The sequence below is a fragment of the Melozone crissalis genome, unplaced genomic scaffold (assembly GCF_028551555.1).
Source record: "Melozone crissalis strain CALT ecotype California unplaced genomic scaffold, PUWL_Pcris_2 ptg000120l_1, whole genome shotgun sequence".
Classification (NCBI taxonomy): Eukaryota; Metazoa; Chordata; class Aves; order Passeriformes; family Passerellidae; genus Melozone; species Melozone crissalis.
The window spans coordinates 4,340,006-4,366,166 of record NW_026535896.1 but is presented as its reverse complement, the minus strand read 5'-3'; the positions used below and the strand labels follow the sequence as shown (position 1 = coordinate 4,366,166).

Sequence of the window (26,161 nt, the reverse complement as noted above, 5' to 3'; positions counted from 1 at the left end):
TTGCAGGCAGATATATCATCTGCCTTTTGAAAGGTAAATCTTCTTAAAGTGCTTGTGGTAAGACTTTGTCTTATTGTCCTGTAAGTTTCAAATGCAGTGCTTTGTACCCTACATTTGGGATTTTTAATTTACCATTTTCTTAGATTAAAGAAATATGAAGATGATTCAAAGCTGCTTACCTTGGAGCTCCAAAAGAAATCTGCTGAACTGGGTAAGGCTTGTAGAAAGGCAGAAAATGAGCTAGGCAGTAATATAAATGTTTTCTGCTGTTGTCTGGAAATGGACTGTCTCTAGTAGTTGGAGAAATGATTTTACAGTACTTGTACCTGTCAGGAATGCCTGAATTTATTTTTACTCAGTTGACCCCTTTTCTTTGGGGGTCATTGGTGCTGGCAGCAGTCAAAGGGCAGTGCTGTGCAGAGCTCCAATAGTAAAATCATTCATGCATGCATTCTTCTGAAGGTCATTTTGGTTTGCAGCTCAGAGCAGCAGCACTGCAGGTGCCAGGAGTGACTTCTGCAGCAGAGGTAAAACCTTCCCACTGACGTTTCTGTGACCCTCCCCATGCTGGAAGTGGAATGATGCCGGCAGGGGTTGTCTTTAAATATCATCAATTTGATATCCTGTGGTTTCTAGGGATGTGCTCCTTAGTCTCCAGAGTCAGAGCTCTGCCTTGCTGTTGAGTACTTGCAAAAAATACCAGAATTGTGACTGTGCACATAGAAACCATTTGGAAGTTAGTAACAACCGGTTTCCTTTTCAGCATATCCATGTGATACCTTCAGCAGTTCAGATTTTTTTTTTCTGGAACAATGCAGGGCATCAATACTTGGAGAATATTCTAGTCTTACAGTCCATAGTTTATTTGAAGCTATAATTGTGGAAAATAATAGGCCTTAATTTTTATTTAAGACAAATATTTAGTTTCTCTTCAGATATAGATTTGCTAATGTCTGAACAATTTTTTCTACATTTAGATTAAGTCATAAATTAGCTTTTCAGTTTCTTAACTTAATCCAACAAGTTTTGAGAACTGGGTATTGCAAAAGAGTAAATGTTTTATACTGCCTGCTAAATATGAAAAATCATTTCTGTTCCATTAATTTTACATTTCATGTGCTGTAGAAGAGATGACTCAAGTAAAATGTGATAAAGAAGTGCAACTTGAAGAGCTCTCAGAAACTCTGGTAAATGTTCATTTTATTAATCTCATGGCATTTGCTCTTCATATGAAATTCCTCTTGCTTTGTAAGTATCTTAAATGCCATAAATAAACTCCATCCAGTCTACCTGAACATTTCCTCTAAACTTTCTCACACACAATTTCAGTGTTTTCTTTGAAGAACTTTATTGCCTCTGTTTTTCTTTTCTCCTGTGTTTTTGGTTATTCTTGTCTCCCATGTTTTTGTTTTTCCTTCTCAAGGTTTTTGGTTATTTCCTTCTTTTTTCATGCCCGTTCAAATGCCACTCCCTCTGGATATAAAGTTTTCCCATTTTTTCTTCCTTCCAGGAAGGTAATTAGCTCTGGCCTCTGTGAACCCTGGTGTGCTGTGACACAGGCCCATTTTCTGTCACAGAAGTCTAAGCTATATGAAATACACTCTTAACAGAGGTTTATTTTCATTATGATTTTATATTTACAAGTCTAACAAGAATCCATATCAATCCATATCCATTAAGATAGTGTGAAATCATGTGTGCATATTACTGTGTCTGCTTGTTGTTATAATCTGTGCATTGAGTGTTCTGAACTGAGTTTCACTAATTTTCTAAAATGGGCACATTGGAGGACTTTTACTGAAGAAGAATCCTAAGGCTACTGTGGAAAATATGCAGAGAAAAAAAAATTTGGAGAGAGAGATGAAAATGCTCTCCAAATGAGAGAGGTCTGAAGTAGGGCAATAGTAACATGTTTTTAGAAATAGTGAAGTTACACATCATGACTTGGATACAAGTTTATACATAGAAACAGCACCCAGAGCAGTGTCCCACCCGAATTTTGCAGCCCAGGTAATGAAACTCACAGCAAGGGACAGACATGAGCAGCACTGGTGTCACAGTTCACTATCTCACACCACTTCCAGATCCCAGCAGAGATTGGAAAGATCCAATCTGGATAATCCATGGCATGGATGTTGTTTGGTTCTTCTGAAAGCCTTGTGATCTTAGTTCATGTCTGATAACCTCCAGCAGTTGGAGTTTGCACATGGGAACTCAAAACTCTTCCTTTTCATTTTGCAGAAAGAATTCCATGGTTTGAAAGCACAGCTGACAAGTACAGCTGAGAAGGAACAAGATTATTTAAAGCAGCTTGTGACTCTGAAAACAGATCTTGAACAAGAAGTGTATGACCATTTTGAAAATAGAATATTTAATTAGTTTTGGTGTAATATAGAAGTTGCTTTAATCCACAGTGAAATGAACTATGATCGTTTTCTAATGAAAGTTTTGAACCACACAGTATGCCATTGATGATATACTTACATTTCTAAATTCCACTTTCTCTATTTGTGTGTATTCTATGGCATATGTAGGTGCTCTGTATCTCTCTCACTTATTTAACAAGAAGAGAAAGTTTCTGAATTCATTGTTAATCTTGCTTTGAAGTACATCATCTTCACTAACCATTATATTTATATAAAAGTTGACTCTGATTTTCTTTCCTTCTTCTATCACCTTTTTATATCTCTCTGACTCTGCTGCAAATCTTATATTTGTAGATAAAGGGATTTTTCAGGATGGAATAACATTTGATAATGGGTATGTTTATTTAAAAGGAGATTTCAAAATGCATCTTCTTATTCCTCTTGGCCATTTGTTTTAAATTAGGTTAAAGAATGAACAGCTAACAGTGTATCTCAGTAAGCTTTCACTAGAGAAAGAACAAGCAGCACAAGAGAAAAATGCTGGGGCTGCAGAACTCAAGAAGCTGCAAGAACAACAAGAGGCAAGTTGTAAACTTCCAGGTTTTTTGAAAGGACAATACTCAATTTGACAAATTACTCAGTTTTACAAATTAGATGATGAGCTGCAACATGACTTGGGTCTGTAGAGTACCTGAGCTATTTTTTGGTTTTGAATTGGAAAGGAAGTGTATTTACACTTGTCAATAAGGCATGCTTTGGGTGTCTTTGAATTTTTTAAGAAGTCACTTTGAATTTTATTTCTTTGCTGACATGGGTCTTTTTTTAGGATAGTTAGAAAAAAGAAGAAAATACAAAGCAGTTAGTTGAAAATCTAGAAGAGGCAAATAGCCAGCTAAGGTATGTAAAAACAAATATTAATAACTGATATTGTTAAAGGAAGTAGACTCAAATAGTTGGTTATGTTCAAATGCTACTTTCTGGGATTTTTTGATTAATGTTTTTCTAGATTATATAGCTAAACAGAAACTATTCAGAATTGCTGTTGGCCAAGTAGAAATTTTCTCAGATTAGAAATACCAATTGCTACAGGAGCCATGTTTGCCATCATTTTGTATTCCATAGTAGGAGCTGTCTTGTTTTGCATTAGACATCTCAGGTGTGAAGGAAATTCAAATGGAAGTTGAAGGTTCTGGATTAAATGTGACAATGCAAAACTGGATAAGAGTTACTCCCTGGGTCCCCAGTTCAGTAGACAGGCAGCTCCCATGTTTCACAGCTGCATTACAATGATCCAGGTTAGGATGTATTTTCCTTGGGTTAGCTGGAATATCTTTTCCTACTTAAAAACGTATGGACAATTCACATAATGACTTACTGGACATGTTGCTGCATTTTAAGAACATTTTCATTGAGTAGATTATGAAGTTCCCATCAATATTAGCAGCTCTTTTTAGAAAATAAAATATGGGTTTATGAGAACTACTGAAAATAAGTTAAAGACAGTAAGAAAATATTTACTAATGCTTGTTAATTTGGCACTTAGAAATGAACTGGAGTCTTTGAAGGAGAAAATGGAAAGACAGGTGAAGAGATGAAAAGTACACTGGATGAAAGAGAAGAAAATGTATGTCATGTGTCATGAAAATATCTTACAGAACCTGGAGGACAGCATTCAGTGTAAAATCTTTGTTGGGGTTTTTCTGCAAAGCTCTGCCTGGGGGATGTGATCTCTGCCAGAGGTTTCTTCTTTCCCAGATGCTGCCAGCTGTGCCATTGTGTGTCCCCATGTGAGCCCTGTTATTTCAAAAGACAAGCACAGTCACTGGGATGTTCACTCTGTGCTGGAAGTTTAATATTAAAGATTTGTTTGTTTTCAGACAAACAGAGAACCTGCTTTTCTGTTTTTTCATATACCCGCTCAGTGATGGAGGGGCTCTGGATTAGCTTTTTATATGTAGTGTGAGTTTTAGCTTAAATAGATTCAAACATTTTTACTTTCTTTCTATTGGTTCAAAACAATAGAAAGGGGTTTTTAGAATTAGAATGGATCCCAAAATTTCATTGTAAAAGTCAAAGATTTACAATTGTAATTTCAGGTTAAGACTACTGAAAATGAAATTTCAAGAAAGGAAAAGCCATTGAAGATTCTAGAAAATTATTGGGAAATTCATTTTTTAATGGATGTAAGGAACTTCATACAAGTGCATTTTTAAATTGTGAAGATAGTGGGGTTTTTTTCTTCTTCTTTCTTAACTCCATAACCACTAAGGAACTGATTCACTGCTATTAATTAACCTCTTCTAGTACTTTATGGCTAAAACTAATTATTCTAACATGTCAGCTGGTGTTTCAGTCCCATTGGAACAAACCAAACTGGTGCAAGTGCAGGTTTGAGAACATTTACAGGAATTGCTAACATAGGGAGTCATTTGTAGAACTTAATAATTAATGCCTGTATTATCTCTTTCAGATGAATAATTTAAAGAAGCAGGTGGAAAATAAAACCAAATGCATTTAAGAGTTGCAGCAGGAGGTGTGTAGATATTTTAATTTCACAAATACATAAACACATTATATTTTGGGCTGCCTTTTCAGCAGGTTTGTGTCTGCTGTGATGTCTTTAGATACACCTATGTAATTTAAAAATTTTCCTTTCTTATCCTAACCCTGAGCAAATTAGGGAGTCATCTTAGGAATCACTTGATTTGTTAAATGATCCTTAATTTGAAAAAAACAATTACAAAAATAATGTCTTTAATAAACTTCTACTCTTTTTCATTTAGTGAATAGTATTATTTATGCACTTGTAATAAGTATCTTACTTGTAATAAATTAGTGCTAGTAGAAAAGAATTCTGCACTAGCAGAATTCTACAAACTGTAGTAACTTCACTGTAAAAATAAATAGCTTGTATTTTTTGTCATGACATCTTCACACCTTCTTGTCAGCAGCATCTTAGTTTTAATTCCCATTCTGCACCTCATTTGTTATTTCCTGTTGTTGCTCAGGAGGAGCCTTTCTTAAGGTCATGAAGAAACAGTTTTATCACAATAATTAGTTAGAAGATTAGATTAGATCAGATTAGATTAGATTAGATTAGATTAGATTAGATTAGATTAGAACAGAACAGAACAGAACATTCATTTGTTTGAAGAATTGTTCTGGTACCTGAGCTGCACAGCAGAGAGGTATTTGCCTGATGAAAGCTGGAATTTCTTGATGCAGTTAAAGCATGACATAATTAACTTATTAAGGTACAGTGCTTGTTTTGTTTTATTTCAACAGAATAAGGTGCTGAAAAAGAAAAATACTGCAGAAAGCAAGAAAAGCAATACTTACGAAGGGAGGGTATGTTTAAATAACATCATGTAGAAGATGAGGTGAGTGTTTTTAAGTCCCACTGTAAATAATGATAATACTTATTAAATGCATTCTGAGCTGGTTTTTGGGTCTGGGATACAGATTTTGCAGGAATGAGCTCATAGTTTTTAGAAGATGCTTCCATTTTTAATCATTGGGCACTGACTATTGGACATTTAAGAGATGGATTCACATTGCAATTAATGGTGTTTCCAATCTCTTCCTTTCTTTATCTTTTTAGGCTTTTCTTTAAATGTGTTCTGCAGTGGCAATCCCTCTGATGGGAATATTGTGTCCAGCTTTGGGTACTGCACTTGGGGAAAAGTGGACTTTTTTGAGGATATTCATATGATAAACTAAAATGGAAAAACTGTAATCAAAATGCACAGCTGGGAGAAAAATGTACCATAAAACCTGTGAAAATCTTATATAGATTTCCAAGAGAGGGAATAAAATCTCCATCTGTATTTGTTTATTTCTGAGGCATTCAGAGCATTTAGGGTGACTGCTTAGGGCAGTCTTCCCCACTATGCTGTTGCCATTCTTTCTTTGAGTATTTTCTAACTCACCTCAGGCCAAAGTTCAACTCTTTTTTAAAAAAACCTGAACTTTTAAATAGGAAACACTTTAATCATATACCTGAAAAGTACCAGTGTTTGTGCTCAAAAATAAGAGGTAAGAAAAAAATCATTAACATAGTAATTCCTAAACAAATAACAGCAGCGATTCTGCATTCTCCAAAGGTGAATAAATTGCAGTTAGAGATGGAAAATATGAACAAGCAACATAAGGAAGAAGTTGACATCTATCAAAAAGACATAGAAACAAGAAAAGTAAATGAAAATAAACTTCATGAAGAGGTGAGAGGTGTTAATTTTTACTGCAATTTATTTTTTTTTAATTTAAAATGTTTTTATGAAGCTTTATTGGCCAGAGTTCTTGCTCTTACATTGCAGACATAAATGGAACTTGTTGTGAATCTCTGTGAACAAAACTTTAGTACGTTAGGTGCTTAGGTTGAAGTATTTGAATGTGTCTTTGAAAATAAGAACTCCATTAAGACTTCTTTCTTTCAAGATATAGGTCAAAGAAATTCCACCCTTGGTATAAAGTCAGCATAGTTTAATTAGATTATAACTTCTCCCATATTAGTATTTTTCTGCCCACATTTTTTTTTTATGGTAATGCTAAGAAATGTTAGGGCAGAGTGCTTGAAATGGCCTTTTGGTTTAAAGTGAACTTGCCTGCCATGGCTGTACCTTTGATCTTGGCCATTTTAACAATCTGCAGAAAAGATCTGGGATTTGAAAGGGATCTTAAAAACAAATAAAGCCCAAGTGGGACTGTAAACTTTGTACCCACAGGGGGCAGAAGAAATTAGGATTTAAAAGAAATATATTGTTATGTTGATGAATGAAATGCAATTTATTACTAACAGGTAGAAAAGATGAGGTTGCTTTGTGATGAAACAGCAATGATACAGAGAGAAACTGATAGCAGATGTCAGCACAAGATAACTGAGATGATGGCACTGATAGAAAAGCACAAGGTCAGAGATTTTACTGCTTGCTGTGGTTTGCAATGTGTGATACCATGTTTATAACTTGTGACACCACGTTAATGACCTTTCAAAAGCAGAAACAGTCCTGAATCTGGGAAAAGGAAGCTGAACACATGCTGGGCTTTGCATCATCTAAAATCAAATTCATTTGAAGATTTTGAAAAGATTCCTATGGGCAGATAAATTCCATTCATCTAAACTTCTGGGATTTTTAGATTTTTTTTTTCAATTTAGGCTTCCTTTGATACCATGTGAATGCAATATTATTCAGTATCAGTTTGGCTCTTTCTCTGAGGTTACTTAGTGACTGTCAGCAGCCTAGCCTGACACATTTTAGTTTACCTTTCTATTCCTCCTTTTGCAATATCTTTAGCGGATACATTAATAATGATGGCACAGCTGGCTCTTAGTGCTGAGCACATATTGCTGCATAGAAATAAAACTCTGCCAGTCCACAAAATAATACTTGAATTGAGCATTTCCTGTTTTATAGTTTCTGCAGAAGCATCAATGAATCTTTTCTTTCTGAATCTTAAGAGCATGGTTTGAAAAAATGATGTTTTAAGACCAGATAACTCTATAATTGTAACATTTAGTCACATGTTTTGAGTTTGTTGTTGATTTGGTTTTTTTTAAACACAGAATGAATATGATAAAATGGTTGAAGAAAAAGATGCAGAGTTAAAAGTATATAAAGTGAAACAGCAAAAGCAGTTCTCATCAGAAAGAGCACTGGTAAGGAGCACTTTGCAATGGTCAATAATTCAGTGAAGGGGCTGATGTCCTTGTGTAGTGGTTTTACACTGGCTAAGTGCCAGGCACACACAAAAAAAAACATTCACTCATTTTTCTCTGCTATACTTGAGCAGAGGAGGGGAAAGAAAAATTCAAGGACTCATGAGTTGAGATAATGATTAGGAGAAAAACACTTTGAGGGTAAAGCAGGTTCAAACTTAAATAGTATAAAAATTATTATTAATAGAATTTAAAATGGGTAATGAGAATTAAAATAAACCTTTAAAACACTTTTTTTCCCAATCCCTCCCACCGACAGCACAGAGAGACAAAAGATGTGATCTTCAGTCCGTTTGTGACTTCTAAAAATCTTTTTTCAGTTTGCTTAGAGAGTTTCTTTTTCTTGATGTGCTCTGGGGTCATTCCTACCAGAGACAGTTCTCTGGGAACTCTTCCCCTGTGGTTTGAATTTTTACAAGTAGCAGTCCCACCCAAACTGCTGCAACAGATCTTATTCTGGGCACTAAAAACTCCAAATGTTTCTAAAAATAAGTTGGAGTAGCAGTGTGTTTGTGTCTGCTCTTCCAGATAGTGTGCCATGTTCTGACTTCACACTTTGAATAGGAAACTTTTGTTTTAAATATTTAGATTGTCCCCTCTCACCCCTGTTCTCCCAAATGTTTTAAGGTATTACCTTGAACACTTCTGATCAAGTACCTGTTTCTTATAGTGCTTCAGTCTTTTTTAAACAAGCCTAAAGCAAAGCTTCAAGTATAGGGCTGAAAAGCAAATAGAATTATCTTGTGTATCTAATGAGTGTCCTTGTTAATTACTGTCTCACTTGGGACTGTTTTCCTTTTTCTGGGCTGTGCATAGTTAACCCTGTCCTTTATTTAATGGTTTGTAGGAAAATGAGCTGTCATGTTTGAAAAGTGAACTGTCTTCCCTTAAGGAGCAACTGAAAGCAGAAATTGAAGAAAAGGTGGAGTTTTTTATTCACTGAGCAGTGGGGGTGAGAGGTGTGGCCTGGGCTTGTGCTGTGGGAGAAATTGGATAAAAAATGAAACTGAACGGAAAAACAATGACTTTTGAATGCTAGGTTGTGCTAAATCTGGTCATAGATTTGTGTGAACTTTGTAACAGTCTGTGATTATAGATTATATATAAATTAACAAACAAACAAAACTTCCCTTTATTTTAGTTAATTTTAACTAGCTAAAGCAAAACATTTCCCTAAACTGTAGGATTTTTGAGTGACATGTGAATGCTGAGGTTGTATTAAATGTGGTCATATTTCTGTGTGAACTTTGTAGCAGTCTGTGATTATAGACTGTGCTTTGTAATTACACCAAGAAGATTTTTAACAACTGAATTCAAATAAATATTTCCTTCCTGTCACGTAACTTTTTTAGGAGAATCTTGTAAAGGAGAACTCTTGCAGTATGATTCCTGAAAGTGAAAAGAAACACAAGGTAACTTTAACTTTTAAATTGCTTTTAGAATTTGGTAGTGTTTATACGTGTAGAATCAATTGAAGTGTCCTGATAATTTATTTGCATTCAACAAAAGACATTAGAATGCTTTTGACTTAAAATTTTAAATTATAGAAAATACAAACTTCTGTTCCTGACTCCGAAACCTTTTTTAGATCTACACAGTGAATCTATTAATGTAAAAAATAGAAAGTCTCCAAATAATATTCCTAAAATAAAAAAAATTTTAAAAAAAAGTCTCCTTCAGAACAGGAAGCCCCTTAGGCAGGCCAACATTGATATTTTATAACTCCTGACAGTGAATTTTTCTTGTTGCATTTTTCTGCCTGTATTTCTTACTTCTCTGTAGATGCTTTTTTTTCCCCCCTGGGGTAAGAAGGGATTTTAAAGGGTCATACCATTCCATGGAGGTATTAGACAGCAGTTTCTGGAAGGGCTCCCAGTGCGTAATTTTTCTTGCTCAGTTGTTGATTTTTTTATGTCTCTAGAATTATTTTACTTAGTCTTAAAAGTGTCCATTTGTAAAGGCACTTTTTCTCTATGGAAGAGAAAAAAGCTGATATAGCTGTAAAAATGGTCCAAGTATCAAAGTAGTCCTGACTGCAGAACTTACCCTTCTTCCCTGTCAGGAGTTCACTTGTGGTTTTCATATTGGAACAATGGAATCCAGCACCATTTTGATGTTATCTGTCTATAAAAGGACTGCACTGGACCATTCAATGTTTCTCAGTTTAACTTCTAGTGAAAAGACTATTTTAAGTAACACCAATCTTGATATAGCTATCAATCTTTCTTTGAAAGCCTTTTCCTGCAGTTTTGTTTGTTCCCATTTTCTTTGATGTTTGATATAGTCCACATGTAGTGGCTACAGTTCAGAATAACCTGAATTTCTGCAGATAAGCATGGAGAACTTAAATACAATGTGCCATGAAACTCAGCTCTTCCATAGCTTCCCGTTCATTCTCCTCCTTTGGCAACAAAAATAATATAAAAAATTATATTTCCACCCCACTTTGTTTGGGTCTTTGCTTCATGTTTGGATGGAAAGATCAGAGTTCCACCATTTCTCTCAGGTGAATTCTTGGACACTCAGACTGTAAACTGGGTCCTGAGTTTGGCTTTAGATTCCATACTTACCCCATAAAATAGAATCTAAAAATAGAAACATTTTCTTTCCCAGACATATGTTATAAAGACTCCTCCAATAGATAAAGTGGAAAGTGGAAGAAGCACAAACCTGCCTGCAGAGCAGAGCAGCAGGAAAAAGCAGAAAGTGCTTGTGCAGCTGGACACTCAGACAGCTCTGAGCACACTGAGCTCCTGATAAGAGTCAGAGAACAAGTCATGGGCTGAGGAGCTCTTTGTGCTCACTGCTGGGGCTGAGAATGAAAATAAAGAGTTTGGGCTTCCACATCCAAACCAATATTTATGTGTATTTTTTTAATTTATTGGTTCTTTCTGGAACTGTAGTTGTATGTACATAATTAACATTCTTTTTATTGAACTATTATGCTTCATAATGACATCTTAACGTTTTTTTTTCCCCATAGTTAATGTTCTTAGGGGGAAAGGAAAAGTATTTTTAATATAGTGTGACTAAGTAACTTTTAATTTAACTTATAACTTTTAATTTATTAGAGCATAGTCTCAGAAGAAAACATGTTTAAAAATTTGTACAAAGATTATCCACAAGCTACACAATTACATTCCACAGCACCAAAAAAAATCTAAGTTAGTCTTTCCTAAGATTAAACCAAATAGTTAATCAGATTGTTTACAGAAACTAAAGGATGGATTTATTTTCCTTCCTAGACCCCAGCTCCATCCAGTGTGAAATCTCCAGGCTCTGCTCTGGATCTCAAAACCATGAGGAGAATGCGCGAGGCGGGCTGGTCTGCGCTCTCCAAAATGGACAGGAAAAGGAAAATTAAAGATGCTGTAAAGTTCTTTGCTTAAAATGCAGAAATACCCAGTGCCCTGGCATTGCCTGCAGGGTTGTTTTTTTCTCAGAGTTAGGACTTTGCATTTTTCTGTCATACTCAGTGTGTTTAATAATGTGTTCATTCCTTTACACATATGAACTTTATAGATCTATAACTGCAACCCCTGCAGAGCATTTTCCACCGTTCCTCCCTTGTGCTTCAAAATGTTGGGACAAAAATGAGCCAATTTTAAATTTTGAAATAAATAGAACTACATGTAAAGTTGTTTCAAAGCTGTTTCTGGCGTTAGAAATTCTGCTTTTAAAGAACTACTATTATTTTAAATTTACTGTGTTTTTCTTAACACATAAATACTTAGTGGAAGAAATGTAGCTGTAAATGTATGTACTTTTACCTGAAGTCCTCTTTCTTTTTCCTGCGCCTTAATGGCTGTTGGACCTGTCTCTTTAGACTATTTTGTTTTCAGTATGCTAAAATGGTTTTGAAACTTCTAAAATTTCAGTAGAATTACTTGTATTTAAAAAGATTTCAGCTTCACAAGGAGTAAAATATGCACATTATGAGATCGTGAAAACAATGTTAAGATGCCATTAAATTATTTATCTGAAATAAAAAGTGTGGGATTATTTGTTGTTGCTTTAAATATTTGAACACAGACAGAAATCACCCACCAGCCTTCCTAGGGACCAGCAGAAGTGCAAGGATAGATTAGAACATCTATTTCTGTATTAATCCTTGATTAATCTTTGTTGGGATCTCTAGCTGCTCAGAGTGACCCTAAGAAAAGTTCCAAAGGCTCTTTTCCCAGGCCGGTGCTTGAAGAAGGAGTCAGGGCTCTTCATTTCTCGGTCTCAAGGTTGTTTATTTTATCTTATCTATAAAAAATTTTCTCCTGCCCTGCCAAGGTCCTTCCAGCAGGACAGTTCCAGGCATTCTGCCTGCCCCCAGGGCAGTGTTATGTCTTTATACTACAAACTACGTACACAATGTTTACAATTACTTTCCAATACCTATCACCTATGTTAGACAGTGAGCTTCTACTCTAAACCAATCTGTAAGTGCCAACATCACAGCAGAAGATGGAGGCCAAGAAGAAGGAGAGAGGCTGAACACACCCAGTCCCCTCCATTTTGCCTCCTGAACCCCCATACCAAAAACCCTAAAATCTACTTTTCCAACCCATGATAACTTCACTAATACTCTACTTAAACTGTTGTGGCTTGCTGATCTTCATACAAGGTTGATAATTTGCTCCATGGGTCATAATCAAAACCCCACAGGACCCAGGAAAGGGGGAGTTCCCAGGACCTATGCGCCCCCCAGCAGCTCTGAGAAGAGGGAGCCCCATAACCCCAAAGTGAGGACACTAGAAACAAGGAACTCCTGGGAGAGGTTTTTGGACTCCCTGATTTTGGAGATATTTCTGGCCACCAGACACCCAGTGACTTCTAGAGATGGACTTGGTCAGTGGGACCTTTGAAGGCAATGCACTCACATCTTGTTTTTTCCCCAGACCAGGATTTCCCATTCCCAAAGCTTATCTAGATAGAGGAGAAGGCTGCAAGGAAGCCGAAGATGCCCCAGGGCACCCAGGCAGGTGAGGAGGAAGTCGCTGCCCCGTTCCCCCTCTGTCCTGCTCCATCTCCCAGCCCAGCATGGCCCCCGGCTGCAGGACATCTCCACTGCTGTTGCTGTCCAGCCAGGGATGCACTGGGGGGATCTTCTTCTCCTTCTCTCTGGCACAGAGGCAAATCCCATCCTCTCCTTGTCCTTCCTCCCCCAGAGCAGGAGCTAAGGATGGAGACCAGGGAGGAAAAATCCCCAGAGCAGAACCTCATGGCAGAGGCCACTTCGAGTGGCTCCAGGGCACAGGATTGCAAAGGGGAGGAAAAGCTCTGGAGATCCCGCAGGAGGAGGGGCTGCAAAGCCAGTCCAGGATGCTCTGAGGATGAAAGACCCAGCCTGTGCCAGGAAGGCAGCCGGAGCTCTGGCCAGAGCTCTGAGGTGGTGGTCTATGAGCAGCTTGATGATGGCAAGAAGCCCCACCAATGCTTGGAATGTGGGAAGAATTTCCCCACAAGCTACCACCTGATCATCCGCCAGAGGATGCGCACTGGGGAACAGCCCCATGAGTGTGGGGAATGTGGGAAGAGCTTCAGGATCAGCTCCAACCTGATCGCCCACCAGAGGATCCACACCAATGAATGGCCCTATCAATGTGGAGAATGTGGGAAAGGCTTCAGGAGAAGCCCACCTGAAACTCTGCCAGATGATCCACACTGGGATACAACCCTTTGTGTGTGGGGAATGTGGGAAGGGCTTCCGTGACAGCTCTCAACTGATCATTCACCAGACAATGCACACTGGGGAATACCCCTACACATGCTCAGAGTGTGGGAAGAGCTTCATTGAGAACTCCCGCCTGATTATGCACCAGAGGATCCACACTTGGGAGAGGCCTTACAAGTGTGGAGAATGTGGGAAGAGCTTCGGCCAGAGCTCCGGCCTGAATGCTCACCAGAGGATCCACACTGGGGAGAGGCCCTATGAGTGTTCTGAGTCTGGGGAGAGGTTTCAGAGCCGATACCGTCTCCTCAAGCATCAGCAGATTCACACAGAATAGAGGCCCTTCTGCTGCCCTGACTGCAGGAAGGGCTTTAAGAAAAACTCCACCTTTGTCACCCACCAGCGTATCCACACTGGGGAGAGGCCCTGACAGTGTCCCAAGTGTGGGAAGAGCTTCTCCCAGAACTCTGCCGTGACCCAACACCAAGGGAGGCAGCAGTAAGGGATGCCCTACAAGTGCCCTGTGTGCAGGAAGAGTGTCGCCTTGATTTTTTAAGATTTTCTAAGCCTTCTGATGTTTACATTCTTGTAGCAAACTTTCTCATACACTTTCTGTAAATAACTTATTGTTTTGCATTCTTTTATAGAAGCAGAAAAATTTGATGGACTGTTGGTTTGTCCAGTGTCATTGGAGAGGTGGCACTTTCACCCTCCAATCCACTGTCACTTTTAGAAAACTATAGGTGTTGGAGTCAGAAAATAAACTTTCCTTTTCTTCCCCTTGAGAGCAACAGTGTGTGCGCTCGTGTTGTTTTGTGTCCTACAGTGACAGGAAGAGCTTTGAGCGCTGTTTCAACTCCATCCCCCATTAGAGGACCCCCACTGGATGGTCCACAGTGACCATCATTGGGCAGAGACTTGGTCATCCATAGTCCTGGTGATCCATGTTGGGAAGACACCTGGCTGATGGTCTCCACATCTTCCTGGCTTCCCTTGGGCACTTGGACACAGCCAGAGAAAAATCCATTGGGATGCAAACTGATGTCAGAATTTCATAGGGGATAGCAAATTTTTTTATTTTTGACACCAAAAAAATCTGACCTTTGGCATCCAATCATTGCTTTGGGTGGCATCCAGGAATTCCAAATGGTGTTGGAGGTCTTTTCCAACCTGAATCATTCCATGATTCTAATTCTCTCTGGCTCAGCAGCATCTTCCACGGCCAAATGGTGATGGACTGGGGCAAAAAAACCAGGATTTTGGAGACAATGGAGTGGAAATCCCTCTTAAAAAAGGTCACTTCTACCCACCCAAGCACATGGATACTCAGCCAGCATGGACATGTAAATGCTTTTATTTTGGCCTTTATTTTCTTTAATTGTCCTTCACCCAACATTGGGGTAAATATAAAGACATTTAACTAACACACGGATGGTGACATTGTGGGACGTGGGTGGGGACATGGTGGGGATGGGGACAAGGACATGGGTGCAGACATGGCTGTGGATGGCGATATAGGGCATGGGGGGGGTGTGTCACAGATAGAGATGGTGACATGGGGATGTATGGCCATGTATGAGGACATGGGGGACATGGCCATGGATGGTGACAAAAGTGGCCTAGGGGACAAGTCCATGGGTTGACATGGCCATGCAATGGAGTGTCCCATGGCCAAGGACAACACATCCCCACCACCACCATGATACTGTCCCTTTCATGCTACCATTTATTCCCTGCTCCTCCCCTGGCTGTGACACCCGCCTTGTGGGATGTCCTCATGTCCTGGTGACCCGTGTCCATCAGGCCACTCCCACCAGTGGCTCCAGCAGCAGCCAGAGCCTGTCTTCGGCATGCAGGATCAGCTCGGGCTTGCGACACAGGGGTGGCCCCGCATTGTCCCTCCGCAGCACCAACCGAGAGAGTGTCAATGCCACTACCACCTTCATCTCAGCCATGGCAAAGCTCTGCCTGATGCAGTTCCTGCCACCACATCCCCACTGTCACTGTCACCCCACTGTGAACCCAGCCAGGGACAGGGGTGGCACTTGAGGACACTCCTGTCCCCACTCCACCACATACCTGGGGCCAGCAGAGAAGGGGATGAAGGACGACGGGGACCGTCCCTTGCTGTTCTCTGGACTGAACCTCAGAGGACTGAACACCTGGGGTGACACTGACACAGTCACACCAAGGGAACACAGCTGTCACCACTGTGGTGACAGGGACACCTCATAGGGTGGCTCTACCTCAGGCTTGGGCCAGAGATCTGGGCTGTGGTGGGTCCTGTAGATGCTCATCAGGCAGATGACCCCTGGTGGGATGGGAATGGCCACTTTAGGGACAGCAGTGAGGGTGGGTGGTGATACTGGGGACACCCTGGCCATGCCATACCCTTGGGGATGACACAGCCATCACGCAGGGGGATGTCCTCGGTGCAGCGCCGGGACACAGCAGTGACATGATTGGCGTTTTTCACATCCTGTGACCCCCCCTGTCCGTTGTGTCAGGCATTGCATGAAAAACACCAATCACTTGGGTTTTAAAACTTTAGAAGTTTAATAGTAATAAAATGGTTATAAAAATAGCAATATTACTAGAGTAATAAAAATTTGGGCAATTAGGATTTAGGACAATATGAGACAATAAAAACAAAGAGTTACAGACGGTCCGGGTACTTTTTTCTGGTACCTTTTCAGCACCACAGCCAGATGTGCTTCCACAAACAAAGACATTGCACAGTTTTTTCCACCAAGATGCTTGAGCTTTACAACAGCAATTTCAGCTGTCAAACACAGAGGTTTGTAATATTGTTAGCATCTATGCTATCAAGGTCATGCTGCACCATTGCAGATGAGAGTGAACCCTCATGGACTGTGTGCTTTGAAAATCTGTCAAATTGATGTCACACACATCCCTGAATTTGGCCGTTTAAAATACACCCATGTCTTAATTGGCACCTTTTCCTCAGCAATATGGGCTACAGTACACACAGGGCAAAGGGGACTGGATGCCATGGCACACTGGCAATCAGCTTTTGCAGCCTTGGGCATTCCTCAAACCATCAAAACTGATAAAGGGCCTGCTACACTTCACAGAAAACCAGGCAACTTCTACAGCTCTGGGGTGTATCACTCCAAACCAGCATCCCTCATTTACCAGCTGGACAAGCAATAGTGGAAAGAGCACATGGTGCTTGAAAAGGTATAGTTAATAAACAAAAAGGAGGTATGTGGTGAGACCCCACAGAGTAGAATAGCTACAGCTCTATACACATTAACTCACTTAACAGTATTAGGAAAGTCCCAGAACCCAGTTATGCTAAATCACTCCTTATCAATGCAATCCTGTGATGTTCAGCTGCCCAAATCCAAGATAATGGCACGAGACCTCCTTACCAATACAAGGGGCGGGTCCCTGAGATCTCATTACCTGGGCTTGGGGACATTCATGTGTTCCAACAGACAGTGGGACATATTATGTACCTGCCAGATGTATCCAGCCTGCTCTGCATCCTGACAGCACCCTCCTGATAAACCCTCAGCAGACACAGAGCCGTGTGATCAGTGATTGATGACAACCTCACAGAAATCTGGGACTGCAGTTCACATAAAGTTTCATCTGTTTACATATTATATCCCTGTTTAAAAACTGTTTTGCTTGTCTACACATTGTTTCCTAGTTTTTGCATTTGTTTTTTTTTTTTCCTTTAATAAGGGTTGAATGATTCTTGTTCTTACAGACTGTTTTATTTTCTTCAAGGCTTAAATGGTTTGTTGTTTTTACAAATAAGTTGCAATCTGTAACCTATAAGCCTAATGCCTGGGGCATATTTACCTGAGCTCTCCCCTAGCAGTTCCTGGACATAAATGCTGCAGCTATAATGCAAATCAAAATTTATAGAAAAGAAAGGGTGAGATGTTGGCGTCACCTTGCCAGCCCCTGGGCTCAGTGACAAGGGCTTTGGCCAATTTGATCTCTCATAAGCCTGCAGGCATCTCATTGGCCCAGGACCCAAAGAGGTGTGGAGTTCAAAGCAATGACAGCACCCAGACCAGGCCTCTCAAATGCTCTATATAAAGGAGGAAGTGGAAAACAAAACCCTCTCTTGCCACACGAACATCAGGGTGAGTGGTCTCTGTCTCCTGTGCCCCTCACCCTCCACATGTGACCTAACACAGAGGCAGATCCAGCTCTGGATCATCTCCATGCAGGTGAATCCTGTTGTGTGATCCATGATGGAATCTCATCGATCCTCTCATTCTGCAGAAACAGGCAGAGAAACCAAATTGCTTGACCACAGGTACAGAGGGGAATCTGTGCGGGATTCCAGAAGGGATATAGGGCAGGATTCCAGACCCAGGCATGATTCCAGATCGGGATCAGGTAGAATTCTAAAGTGTATCTGGGCTGGATTCCAGAGCAGGATCATGTGGGATGGATGGAGCAGGATTGGAGTTGGATTCCAGATCAGGATTGAGGGAATTCCAAAACAGATCAGGTGGTGTTGGTGGAGCAGGACTGGGGTGCAATGGATGCAGCAGGATCTGGTGAGATCCTTGCTCTCTGTGGGCTCTTCAGCCAGATCCAGCCCATGGGATGGGGACAGAGACAGGGTGACAGCAACTCTTACTCTCATCCTGGCAGGAATCACCAGCTGAATGATCCATGGTGCAGGTCCAACCCCTTCCCTCTCCCTGCAGAAAGCCACAAATTGCTGGCAGAGCTCATCCTCTGTTCCCACTCATCACACAGCAGCCCTTCCCAACAGACTGAATTCCTGTTTTGCCATGTTTTAAACACAAGAATTACAGTTGTTCAAAATGTTTATTTCTCATGTATAGATACCCTGGTTTGGGCAATAAATCTCAGTCCCATCCTCCAGTGCCCAGCACTTCCTCTCAGGGAATGAGGAATAGAAAAGGGGACATTGGGAACTGGGATAAAGACACTGGGGATGGGGACACTGGGAAAGGACTGGGGACACCAGGAGCTTGGAGTGAGCACAGCAGGAGTGAGATGAGGACGTGACACCCATGCCCAGATCCATTCCTTGGGATTGATTTCCCACCCTGTGTCCCATGTCCAGGAGCAGACATGGGGACCAGGGATCATGGGGACTTGGTGGATACAGGGGACACAGACACATCCAGGGAATGGGCGGGCCTGGGGGACACAGTGGGGACATGGGGGACACAGGGAGTTGGCATCCTGAGGATGTGGGGATGAAGGATTCACAGGACACCGTGACTGGGGACACCAGGAGCTGGCTGGTGACACAAACACCGGGAATGGGGACACTGGGGCTAATTACCCTTTATTCCCTGCCAGATGCAGCCCCCTTCTCACTGCCCGTCCCGGGGCCCTCGGGCTGCCAGGTGCTGCCTCCTCCAAGGAGCAGGTGGCTGTAGGCTCCGCGGCGTTCCCGCAGCTCCGCTGGTGTTCCCGTCTCCATCACGGCCCCGCGCTCCAGCACCACCAGGCGATCGGCCCCATCCAGTACCCGCGGCCGGTGGGACACGACCAGCACGGTCTGGGCCAGCCCAGTGCACACCCAGCACTGTGCCTGGGGCCAGAGAATGCTCATCCCAACCCATCAAGCTCAGAGAGTGCTCATCCCAACCCATCCAACTCAGAGAATGCTCATCCCAACCCATCCAGTTCAGAGAACCCTCATGCCAACCCATCCAACTCAGAGAATGCTCATCCCAACCCTTCCAGCTCAGAGAACCCTCATGCCAACCCATCCAACTCAGATAACGCTCATCCCAACCCATCCAACTCAGTCCTACCCTGTCCCACCTGATCCCACCCAGTCCTGACCAACCAATCCCACCCCACTCTCAGTCTCACCCTAATCCCATCATCCTGCTCTTACCATCCCACCTCCCTGTTCTCCATCCCATCCCCATGCCCACTATGCCATCCTGCCCACACTATCCCCATTCCCACTGTCCCATCCCATCGTACTCCTACCACTCCAACCCTTCCCATTGCATTCCATCTCTGTCCTCATCCCAGCATTCCTATCCCTTTCATTCCCACCCCATCCCACCCCACCCCTTCATATCTACTTGTCTTCATCCTTTGATTCTACTTTCCTGCCATCCTACACCCCTGGTCTCTATCCCATTCTACTATCCTGTCCTATTTCTCCACCTTGTTGACCCACACCACCCCATCCAATCCCTGTCTTCATCATATCATTCCCACTCCATGCCAATCATTATCCCTTATTGCCACCACCTCATCCCACCATCCCATTCCAGTCATCCCAGCCATACCATCACACCCCATTTTCACCAACTGCACCCCTATCCAGACCAACCCCCTCCATCACACCCCACTCGCTGCTCCATCATCTCCAGCATCCAGCGCCTCATTGAGTATGAGCACGGCCGGATGCCGGAGCAGAGCCCGGGCCAGGACCACACGGTGCCGCTCCCCTCCCGCCAGCCGCCTCCGGCGCTCTCCCACCTCTGTTGGAGCAACCACATGGGATCAGTGGGGTCCAGCCCTGGAGTTCTCCCCTTTTCTCCCACCCTCTGTGCTCCCCCACCTCTGGGGGGGGGGATCCTGGGATCAGCAGGATCCCAGCATGAGAGGTTCCTCCCCTTTCCCCTAGCCCCCACACTCCCTCACCACTGTGTGAGCAACCCCATGGGATCAGTGGGATCTGACCTCAGGGATCCCCCGCACACTCCAGCATCTGCCACCCACCCCACTCTCCCATCGCTGACAGAGGATCCTGGGATCAGGGGGATGTGCCCTAGGGGTGCCCCATCCCCCTGGCTCTCACCAGTGTCCCAGCCCTGCTCCAGCCCCTGGATGAGGTCCATGGCTCCAGCAGCAGTGGCAGCCTCCCACAGCTCTGACTCTTCACAGCACTCCAGCCCCAGAAGGATGTTCTCACGGATCGTTCCAGAAAACAGGACGGGATCCTGCTCCACCAGCACCACCTGCCCCAGCATCAACCCCTGTGATGCTGTCTTGGCTCCTGGTGTCCCCAGTCCTGTTCCATGACCCCATCACATCCTTGGTGTCCCCATAGTGTCCATCCCTGATCCCATCCTCCACATCTGTGTCCCCAGTGTCCCCACCCCTGACTTCTCACATTTCCCATTCCCATTCCTGTCATCCCCATCCCACTTCCCAATGTTCCTATCCCATTTCTTGTTGTCCCCATTCTATTCCTGATGTCCCCATCCCACTTCCCAGTATCCCCATTTCTGCTCCCATGCTCCTGTGGTCACAGTTCTATTTTATTTTCTGTCACAGACATCTTTTATGGAAAATCCTTTCCTCAGGATTTTTCCTCCTGAGAAGATGAGAGGCCTCAGGAACAAAATGTAAACATTGATTATCTGCTGCTGTGGAATGCAACAGGTGGATCTTTGATTGGCCCATGTTGGATGTTTGTAATTAATGGCAAATCACAACCCAGCTGGCTCAGACAGAGAGCCGAGCCACAAGCCTTTGTTATCATTCTTTCCTATTCTATTCTTAGCTAGCCTTCTGATGAAATCCTTTCTTCTGCTCTTTTAGTATGGTTTTAATGTAATATATATCATAAAATAATAAATCAAGCCTTCTGAAACATGGAGTCAAATCCTTGTCTCTTCCCTCATCCAAAAACCCCTGTGAACACCATCACAATAGTCCCCTGACCCCTGTCCCTATTTTCCCCATTCCATGCCCAGCGTTCCCAGTGTCTCTGCTGTCCCACCTTGAGGTGCAAGTACTGGTGTTCATATTCTGGCAGCGGGATCCCATCCAGTAGCACCACCCCCCTGCCAGGATCCCACACCTGCTTCAGCAGCGCCACGGCCGCACTCTTCCTGCTGCCATTGGGCCCCACCAGCACTGTCACCTCCTCGGAGTGCACCTCGAAGCTCACATCCTGTGGGATGGGGACAGGAGTGAGAGACTGTCTGAAATATTCCTCATCTGCCTCACGATCGCCATTGGGGGACCACTGAAGAGAAGACCCCACTGTCTAAAATCTCTGGTTCTGAAGGATAAAGTCACATGACAACAAGGCCCCGAGACCTGCGAGCATTGCTAAGCCATTGCCCACAGGTGTATTTACTATATGCTACACTGAGCCCAATGAAAAGAAGAAGGGGGCACCTTGCCTTTTTGTAACAGTAGCCTCGGAACCTGTCCCCTCTTTGCCTGGCTGGACTTCTCCTGAGTTTTGGGTGGTCCCCCACAGAAGACCCCTCACTCGTCCTACAACTTACGTGACAGACAGACTGAGATGTAAGAAGCCTCTCCATCAAAGACCGAGACACGAAACCCCTTGGTGAAAAGGCCCCCCCACACTCTTTCCAAGGACTGGGATTGAGACCCCTAACCTGGGGGAGGTGTGTGGGGGACGCAAGCTGATCAAAGCAAGATGGATGTTGCAGATGGGAGCAGTGGACCACAAAAACAATGGGTCAAGCCCACTGCCCCACTGCCGAACATGGACTGTGTGTACTCCTTTTCCAAATACTATTCTTTCCTCCCCGAAGATACAATAAACTACCTTTGATTCAGTTGCAAAATCCATTCCCTTTCTCCCATCGAAAAAGAATATAATTGGGGTCCAGATGGACTGCAACCCTGAGATCTCCCCCATGTAACAGGTGGATCCTCAACTGGACTGGACCAAAGGATTTCGTCTCTATGTTTGGTAGCTATATCCCCCTCCCTCTCTCTCTCTTTTCTCTCTCTTTCTCTATCTTTTTCTCTCCATTAATCCCTCTATCGCATTTTGTTGTGGTCATTCAATAAAGCTGCATTTGTTTTATTACTGCAAAACCCCCTGTGCCGTGTCGGTTTTTTTGCACTCTGAGATCAATCCATGAACTATCAAGAAACCCGTTCATAAGGATGGATTGTGACAGCAGGTGATGCCAGAATTCCCACCCCCGGGAAATCCCACCTCCCCCCAGACCCACCTTCAGCACAGGGCGCTCTGGATTTCCAGGATATGTGAAGGAGACCTTCTGGAAAGTGACGTGGCCCGAAGCTCAGGGGGGCTCCCATGTCCCCCCGACATTCCCTGTGGATTTCCAATCCAGGTATTCCCAGATCCTCTGTCCAGCAGCTGCGTTGGTCAGGAATTCATTGAAGCCGTAGAGCAGCACCTGGGGAGAAGGAAGGGGGTGGCACCGGGATGGACAGAAGCACGGTTAGACGGACAGACACAAGCATTCCATGGGATCACCTGGACATGGCTACCAACTCTGTCCTGGTTACAGCAGGAAGGTGACGAGGACCCCAAGAGTGATGGATCCGACAGGGAGCTGCTGGTGGCTCCTGAAGAGCACCATGACCCGGATGGCCAGTTTGATCACCTGTAGGGATATTGCTGCCCCCAACCCACTCCTGGTGTCCCCATTTCATCTGCCCCAAATCCACTCCTGGTGTCCCCATTCCATCTGCCCCCAACCCACTCTTGGTGTCCCCATTCTGCCTGTCCCCATCCCACTCCTTTATCTCTGTTCCTGGTGGCCTCATCTCTGTTCCTGGTGTCCTCATTCCAGTTCTGGTGTCCCCATCTCACTCTTGATGTCCCTATTTCTGACCCTGATGTGTCACAGACATATTTTCTAAAAAATCTTTTCACCAGGATTTTTCTCCTGAGAAGCTGAGAGGCCTCAGAAACGAAATGTAAACAATAATGATCTGCTGCTGTGGAATGAAGCAGGTGCATCTTTCCTTGGTCTCATGTGGTTGTTTTTACTTGATGACCAATCACAGGTCCAGCTGTGTCAGACTCTCTGGTGAGTCACAAGATTTTATTATTCATTCCTTTCTAGCTTTCTAATGTCTCCTTTCTCTTTCTTTAGCATATTATTTTCTTTTAATATAATATATATCATAAAATAATAAATCAGCTTTCTGAAACATGAAGTCAAGAACTTTGTCTCTTTTCTCATCCTGGGGACCCGCAAACACCACCACACTGATGTTCCCAACCTTTATCCCAGTGTCCCCATCCTGTTTCTAATGTCACCATTCCCATTCCTGCCATGCCTGCTCCTGAACCCAATGTCCCTGTCCTGTTGTACCCATTCCTAGTGCCCCATTCTGCTCTGAGTGCCCCCATCTCAGCCGCTGGTTTCCCATTCCTGGTCCCAGTGTCCTCATCCCCAGTACCCCCATTCCCAGTGTCCTCATCCCTGATCCTGGCATCCCCATTCCCTGCTGTTCCCATTCCCAGTCCCCCCTGACCCTGTAGACAAGGACAAGGATTGCCAGCTCCAGCTCTATCTGCTCCTTCAGCCTCAGCTCCTTGGCCAGGTTACATCTGTGCTGCTCCTCCTCCTCCTCCTCTGCTGAAAAGGTTCGGATGGTCTCGATGGCAGCAACAGATTCCTGTACCCCCGCAGCTGTGCAGGTGGAAGCTTCCAGCATGGATCGCTGAAGGGCCTGTGGCAGCAACGGGGGATCTCCAACTTTCCCAGGTCACCTTCCTGGCCCACCATCCACATCCCATCTCACCACACCCACTGTATCCCCACTATTGCGTTTCCGCCATCCCACACCCTTCTCTCTCACTCTCACCATTCCCATCCATTCTCCCAGTCCTAATCCCACCATCCCCATCCCCACTGTCTCATCTCATCCCTACCATCCCACCTTACCTCATCCTTCTCTTCCCATCCACACCATTCCCATCTCCACCATTTTGTTCTATCCTCATGTCAGCACTCCCACCATCCCACTCCCCTGGTTTTTATCCCCTTTCATCCCACCATTTCCACCTCCATCGTCCTCCTTTCCATTCTCCATCCCATCCCATCCCCACGATTCCCATCCCCCTCGTCTTTATCCCATTTCATCCCACCATTTCCACCTCCATTGTCTTCCTTTCCATTCTCCATTCAATCACATCCCATCCCCACTATCCCATTCCCCTAGACCCCATCCCAGCTCCACTATTCCCACCTTTCTTCAGTCCCCTCCCACTCTTTCCTTCCTACTCCTGACCTGTTTGTGGGTGCTCTGGATGCAGCGAGTGGCGATTCCAAGGAGCACCTCCAGCAGTGCCAGCAGTGCCAGCCCCAGTGCCAGCCCTACCGTGAACCCCTCCACCACCAGGGCCATCACCAGGCTCCGCAGCAGCTGGTTGGCTCCACTCGGTGCTGCCCTGCACACCCATGGCACTTCCATGGAAAACTGAGCCAGGAGCTCAGCTGCAGGGTGGGAAAAGAGGTTGGGATAGTGATGCATGATCCCATCCTGGATGATCCCATTCAGGATGGGAATGATGTAATGGGGAGCAGTGGGATGGAATGATGGGAATGGCTGTGGAGATGGTCAGGGTGGAATGGGGTGGGACAGGGGAGATGAGATGGTGGGAATGGAAATGGTGGGATGGGGCGATGGGATGGTTGGGAGGAAGCTGGGGATATGCAACAGGGTGGAGGCACGGGAGTGAGAATAATGGGGACAGAACAGCGGCTAGAATGGGAAAGTGGGATGGGGACAGGATGGAACATTGGAGTAGAATGAAGCCAGGAAGATGGCATAGGATGGGATGGGATGGGATGGGATGGGATGGGATGGGATGGGATGGTGGGAATGGGAATGATGGGGATAGAGTGGTGGGATGGGATGGGATCAATGGGACGGGATGGGATGGGATGGGATGGGATGGGATGGGACAGATGGGATGGTGGGAATGGGATGGGATGGGATGGGATCAATGGAATGGGATCAATGGGATGGGATCAATGGGATGGGATGGGATGGGATGGGATGGGATGGGATCAATGGGATGGGATGGGATATGATCAATGGGATGGGATGGGATTGATGGGATGGGATGGGATGGGATGGGATGGGATGGGATGGGACAGGTGGGATGGGTCAGGTGGGATGGGGCTGGGCCATGCCCCGTTACCTGCTGGTGTTCCTTGGAAGAAGTCCAGGTCTTGGTGCACCAGGTGGGAAAAGAGCTGCAGGCTCAGGCTCTGACAGAGACGCGCCATCAACATCATGAAGAGAAACCCCCGGCAGCCAGAAAACAGCACACTGTGGGGACACAGGGGCACAGTGACATCAGGGACGCTGGGGACATGGGGACAGGCCCTGGGAATGCTGCAACCCACCTTGTGGCTCCAGCAGCCGCCACCATCCCAATAGAGCTCCAGTGACTCTATCCCCACTCCCGATGGCATCCAGCACCTTCCCAGTGGTGTACGGTCCTGCCATCTCCCCTGGGTGTCACCGAGGCTGTGTCACCAGGATGTGACCACTGACACAGGTGGACCCTGATTTGTGAGGGGCAGGACCTGGTCTACAGAGCGGGGATCTAATTTTGGAAAGGCAGGACACGATTTGGGCAGGAGACAATTTAGAGAGGTCAGGACCCAATTTTAGGGGTTTGGGGAAAAATTTAGGGATTTTACACCCAATTTAAAG

The 26,161-nt window shown here is 44.0% G+C and overlaps 1 protein-coding gene and 1 pseudogene across 1 annotated transcript; both read right to left on the bottom strand.

The window, feature by feature from the left end:
- The window catches only part of LOC128948243 (serine/threonine-protein kinase pim-1-like), a 51,675-nt pseudogene extending 35,976 nt beyond the window's left edge, over positions 1-15,699 (bottom strand).
- Positions 15,700-19,058: 3,359 nt separating this feature from the next.
- On the bottom strand, positions 19,059-25,951 carry LOC128948242 (antigen peptide transporter 2-like). Its single transcript, XM_054292863.1, is given in 13 exon segments — positions 19,059-19,307; positions 20,084-20,201; positions 20,284-20,302; positions 20,541-20,700; positions 21,468-21,641; positions 22,687-22,875; positions 22,956-22,985; positions 22,987-23,085; positions 23,966-24,163; positions 24,725-24,930; positions 25,641-25,771; positions 25,849-25,888; positions 25,891-25,951. Coding segments are annotated over 13 exon segments (1,674 nt in total).
- Positions 25,952-26,161: the final 210 nt, after the last annotated feature.